This window comes from Manihot esculenta, chromosome 6 (assembly GCF_001659605.2).
Source record: "Manihot esculenta cultivar AM560-2 chromosome 6, M.esculenta_v8, whole genome shotgun sequence".
In the NCBI taxonomy this organism is placed as follows: domain Eukaryota; kingdom Viridiplantae; phylum Streptophyta; class Magnoliopsida; order Malpighiales; family Euphorbiaceae; genus Manihot; species Manihot esculenta.
Window position 1 is genome coordinate 22,557,421 of NC_035166.2, and position 6,087 is coordinate 22,563,507.

General features: G+C 48.3%; 1 protein-coding gene across 1 annotated transcript; it reads right to left on the reverse strand.

Moving 5' to 3' along the window:
• Positions 1 to 221: 221 nt before the first annotated feature.
• LOC122723794 lies at positions 222 to 4,278 on the reverse strand. Its single transcript, XM_043957338.1, has 2 exons — positions 3,314 to 4,278; positions 222 to 984 (listed from the first exon to the last, which is right to left on the reverse strand). Exon 1 carries the CDS (start codon positions 4,276 to 4,278, stop codon positions 3,343 to 3,345), a length of 936 nt encoding a protein of 311 aa, XP_043813273.1. The 3' UTR covers positions 222 to 984; positions 3,314 to 3,342.
• Between the last annotated feature and the right edge of the window lie 1,809 nt (positions 4,279 to 6,087).

Here is a 6,087-nt window from a genome sequence, read left to right on the forward strand (position 1 = left end):
GAAAGCAGGCGCGCATGAGGCACTTTTGGGGCGCAGAGGCACACGCATAGTGTCACGGACTAAGTGTTTCAATACCCGAAACTCACTTAAACCGTGCGGCACTTAGCTCCCCCAGCTAAGTTCAGCCTTACTCCTTGCTCAAAATAAGAGCAGTTGGGTGATTGTGGCAACAGAAGCTTAGTTGTGTGAGAAAAGTGTTGGCTAAGCTTAAAGGAGAATGATGATGGAAGGAAGAAATTTGTATTGCTCAAAGAAAGCTTTACAAGGCTTTGTACACTCTTTGGTATCACACTAGCTCACTTTCTCACTTCCTCTGTTGTGTGTGTATAAATGAACTCCCTAAGTGGCTATTTATAGGCATCCCACCTCCTTAATGTGTGGTGGAGATGCATTCTCCAACATGTGGCTAGGATTGACTCTCTAGAACATTCAGGGACTTAATTGTAATTTCACACCCTGCAGAGAATTCTGGACATGGTGGCTGAGTTGCCTGTGGGACCCACTTGCTGGGTTGAATCTGCTGGCCAACCAGTTTCTGGAAGTTTCTGGGCTGTTCTGGCTGTCTCTGGCCAATTCTGGGCGCTACTGGCCCGTCCTGGTGCCTTCTGAAATTTTCGTAGGCCAACCAGACTCCCCTGGAATTTTCGTTGGCCAACCAGAACCTCCTGGCAGCTTCCCGCGCGCCCCAGCTGCTTCTGGAAGCTGCGCGCGTCTTCCAGCCCGTTCCGCCAATTGGACCTCGTCTGGCATAATTCCGTAGGCCAACCGTATCCGTAGGCCAACCAGCTCCGTAGGCCAACCGTATCCGTAGGCCAACCAGCTCCGTAGGCCAACCACGCCCCACTGGCCAACCACGAATCTGCCAACTGCCCGTTGGCCAGCCAACTGCCTGCCCCGCAGCTGCTGCCACCAATCGCCCCTTGGCACCCCATTGGGCTGTCCCACCATTCTTCCTTCACAAAATTCTTTGGATTTTAGGGAGGCATGGTGTAATACCCGGCTAGACTCCGGTATCGGAATTTCTACCGTCCGGTGGAATTTCGGATGTCGGGAACTTCTAGAAGGGTAAAGACATGTTTTATAAAATGTTTTCATGAATTTTAATGTTTTAAAGTATGAAACTAAATGAGTTATTGCATGAAAATAGCATTGGAGGAAAACCCAGGTTCGGCCGTCGGAAGTCAAGTTCGGCCGCCGAACATGCATGCGTTTTGGAGGCACGTTAGGCCCCCGAAAGCATGAGTTAGGGAAGTTCAGGTTCGGCCGCCGAAAGTCAAGTTCGGCCGCCGAACATTTGCATGGATGCGGAGGCACATTCGGCCCCCGAACGTGGCCTGGCCAGCCACTATATAAGGGGCACTTAGCCGAAATGGGCGAGCTTTCTCCCATTTTCGACCACAGCAAGCTTCCGACTTTCCCTTTGCAAACCTAGTGTTCTTCCTCCAAATCCCCACCATTTTTCTTGAGTTTTAAGCTTGCATTGAAGGTTTTGAACTTTTGAAACAAGTTTTGGAGCTTTGGGAACTCAGGAGCTCATCTTCTTGGATCTCCAAGTTTAGGTCGTCTCCCTCTCGATCTTCAAGAGGTAAGAGCCGATCTTAAGCTCCTTATGTGTTTTCAATAAGTTTTATGCTAGATCGATGGGTAGAAATGCATGTTAGGTTATATGTGGAGTTATGGGTTAATCTTGATGTCTTGGACAATGTATGTTGTTTTTGTGTGTTTGAAGTGTTGTAGTTGGGGTATTTGATGTTTTAAGGCCCCTAGGAACTTGTATGCATGTTTTAACTGAGGTATATGCATGATTGGTGAGTTTGGAGGCGAGAATGCATTTGGGAGCCAAGTTCCTGCCCTTCGGCAGAAACCAGGTTCGGCAGCCGAAGGCACTTTCGGCCGCCGAACATGGCTAGTGAGGCAGGCCTTTCGGCTGCCGAAGTTGCCCCCGAAGGGAGACTTTCGTCTCTGTCTGGGACTTTCGGCCGCCGAAGGTGCCGCCGAACATGCATGAGTTTCGTCTCTGTCTGGGAGTTTCGGCCGCCGAAGGTGCCGCCGAACCTGCCTGACTTTCGGCTCTGGAGGGACTTTCGGCCGCCGAACCTGCCGCCGAAAGTGCCCTGTCCAGCCATTTCTTGCATGTTGTTATGTGATTGTTTCATGATGTTTTAGGGGGTTTTTGGGGAGTATATTAGAGTTATGTTTATGTATGTTTGGTCCCTCATTGGAGTCCACCTGTGTAGGTTCGGACCCGAGGAACCGAGGACCCCAGCAGTGAGCCAGCTGCTACAGAGTTTGTCAGAGCTAGCCAGAGGTGAGTGGAATAAACCTTAAGTTTTAAATAAATGAAATATGAATTTTGAGCATGATCCATGCATCATGAATGCCATGAGATATAATAGGTTGCTTGCATTAGTATCCACGAATATGTTGCATTGCATTTATGATGTTAATGTTGATGTGGATTGGTTATTGGATGATCCTTTAGTCCTCTTATGATATGATTGATGTTATGGCATGTTATGGTATGGAAGTCCAGGTTGTACCCATTCTACGTCCCTGGCACGATGTAAGAGAAAGTCCAGGTTGTACCCATTCTACGTCCCTGACACAGTTGGTCCATATGATATGTTATGATAAGGGAAAGACCGGTTGACCCATTCTACGTCCCGGCACAGTTGGACCTATGTAGAGGACTATAGGTGACAATACCATCCGAGATGTGATTTGTTGTGATGTGTTGCATTCCATGAAAGCATGAAATTTTAATATATTGTTTTATACTATTCTGCTCGCTGGGCTTTGTAGCTCACCCCTCTCCCCTAACCCCAGATGTGCAGGTACAGGGTAGATCAGAAGGTTAGCCAGAGTTTGAAAGTATGTCCTATGTTGTAATAGTTAGATTGTGGACATGACGATTGTACTATGATGTAATGTAAAAATATTCAGAATGTTATGTAATGAGGTTATTGAGGATAGAGTTGTGCTTGACCATAATGTATTGTTAATCCCTTTTGTCTATACATGATCTTATGTTATGATGTTTATGTAAACTAACTCAACACAGGCTGTTTTGCCTTTAAGGCATGATGAGATCCCACAGAGGGACTATGTTATGTATATGTTCAGAGTATGTACAGGTTGAGTTAGTTGGTGACAGTATGTATGAGGAAAATTTTTAATTTTGATGCATGTTGTTGATCATGTACGGGATTATACAGGTTTACAGGTTATATGTCAGGCTTGCTACGGGTCCCGGCGGCCTTAAGTCGACCCGGATCCTAGCGCCGGTAACGGTCCGATTTTCGGGGCGTTACACATGGGAAGAGTCGTGACATTCTCCCCCAGCTATTCTCGCGACGCCCTTGTCGCGTCTCCACGAAGTCGCACCTTCGACCTCCACGGTCTACTCACCCCTGGTGCAGATGGAGAACGTCCTTCAGACTTTACCTCCCTTGGAGAATCACCATCAACCCTATGACTCTCCACACAAGCCCTCACAAACCATTTGACATCCATCACCATGTGATGCCAATAGAACTCTCGTCCAAGCATTGCCATCATCTTCCTTACACTTGGACGGCCACGAATCATGAAGTCATGATACCACCTCATGACCTCCTCCCGAAGTTTGCCCCATCTAGGCACAAAGATGCTGCCACGCCTCGTCTTAATGAGCCCATTATCAACCACAAACTTCCTTGTTACCCCATTGTGAGCCAACTTCACCAATTGCTTGGCTTGCCCATCACGCATCGTTGCCTCTTTGATGCGCCTCAACAAGGAAGACTTTGGACCCATTGCGTCGACAGTCATCCTTACTCGCTTCTTCTTCTCATCATGCCCTTCGCTCTTCCTCGGTGGCAATGACTCCTTGGGCAGCTCCTTTGGACTTACTACTTGTAAAGTAGAAAGTGTGCTAGTGGCATTCTTCCCTCTTGCCAAGTTTATGGCCTTCAAAGTACTCCCATTAGGTAAGCACATATCATTGGCATAGGGGAGAAGAACTGCCTTCACCTTATCCATAAAATCCATGCCTAGCACACAAGAGTGATCATCCAAGTCAATAATGTAGAAGTCCAAAGTTCCAGTCCACTCACCTATCCTTACTTGGACATTCCTTGCAACTCCATATGTCGGGGTTGGAAAAGAGTTGACAACCTTCAACCAACCCTCATCGCCTTGAAAAGGAACTCCAAGCTTCTTTGCCACATCGAGCTTCATGAAGTTGTGTGAAGCCCCAGTGTCCACCAATGCTTGAATGGACTGCCCCTTTACCTTCATTGGCGCAAACAATCGTCCCTTGCGCTCAATTGCCACCTCCTTTGGCTTGACATCGATGGCGGCTAGTTGTAAGGCACCCCATGCACATACCTTCCCCTTGCTGCTTGCTTGCTTCCTTCTCCTCCACTAAGGAAGACAAGACCTTGCGCTTTGGACACTCTCTCACCATATGCGGTCCATCGCACAAGAAGCACTTCGGTAGAGGCTTCTCCCTTTCACCTTCGGGCCTCCTCCATCCCTTGGTGAAACCCTCCTTAGGTCTCCACGGTTTTGCACTCCCCTCCTTACTTTCATGGACGTCGCCACCACCCTTAGTCTTCACTTGCTCCACTCCCTTGCCTTTGTCCCCTTTCTGATATTCAGTCAAGGACTCGGCAATAGAAATGGCAGTGGCTAGATCTTGGGCTCCACGCCTTTCAATCTCAAGCCTTGCCCAATGTTGTAACCCATCCATAAAAGCAAAGAGTGCTTCACTATCAGGATAGCCAGGGATTTCGAGAATTACCTCGGTGAACTCCTTCACATAGTCTCGAATTGTCCCTCGTTGAGTAAGCCTCCTTAGCCTTGCACGTGCCTCGTGAGCAGCATTCACTGGGTAGAATTGCTTCTTCAATTCTCTCTTAAAATCATCCCATGTCTCTAATGTGCAAGTGCCCTTCTCGATGTCAGCTTCCCTCCTTCGCCACCAAACCATGGCGGTGTCGGCCAAGTACAGTGGGGCATGATCTATCTTCCTCGCATCTTCGACAATTCCTAAGGCCTTGAAATACTGCTCCAAGCTCCATAGGAAATTGTCAATCTCCTTCGCATTTTGCGTCCCCCTGAACGCTTGTGGTTTTGGCACCTCCACTCGTGCCATAGGAGCTCCCGGAGTGGATGGTGTGGCTGCCATACCACCTTGGACTACCACGGAGCGCAACAATGCCAGTTGCTCCTCGAGCTCCTTCATCCTCCCCATCATCTTGTCCATTTCCGCCCTCAGGAAATGGTTCTCCTCTTTCATGGCAGCATTCTCCTCGGAATGGGCGTGCCTAAGTGACCCCATCTCACTTGCTAGCTTGTCCACAACGGAGTCGAGGGCACCTTGCATCTCTTCACGGAACTCCTCCATCCCATTGCTAAGTTCCTCGATGCGGGTGTCAACCTCCTCGAACTTTTCCTCCTCCTCGATCAAGACTAGCTCCACCTTTGCAAGACGGGTCTCCAATTCACCGAGCTCCTCCCTAGCTCGTGTAGGCTCCCTCGATTTGCCCCTTCCTTTCCTTTTACCGCCACCTTGCTCCTCCACCATAGGAGCAACTCCCCCAGCAATCACCTCGCTTGGATCGGACATCTTTCCTCCAATCAAGCAAACCAACGCTCTGATACCACTTGTCACGGACTAAGTGTTTCAATACCCGAAACTCACTTAAACCGTGTGGCACTTAGCTCCCCCAGCTAAGTTCAGCCTTACTCCTTGCTCAAAATAAGAGCAGTTGGGTGATTGTGGCAACGGAAGCTTAGTTGTGTGAGAAAAGTGTTGGCTAAGCTTAAAGGAGAATGATGATGGAAGGAAGAAATTTGTATTGCTCAAAGAAAGCTTTACAAGGCTTTGTACACTCTTTGGTATCACACTAGCTCACTTTCTCACTTCCTCTGTTGTGTGTGTATAAATGAACTCCCTAAGTGGCTATTTATAGGCATCCCACCTCCTTAATGTGTGGTGGAGATGCATTCTCCAACATGTGGCTAGGATTGACTCTCTAGAACATTCAGGGACTTAATTGTAATTTCACACCCTGCAGAGAATTCTGGACATGGTGGCTGAGT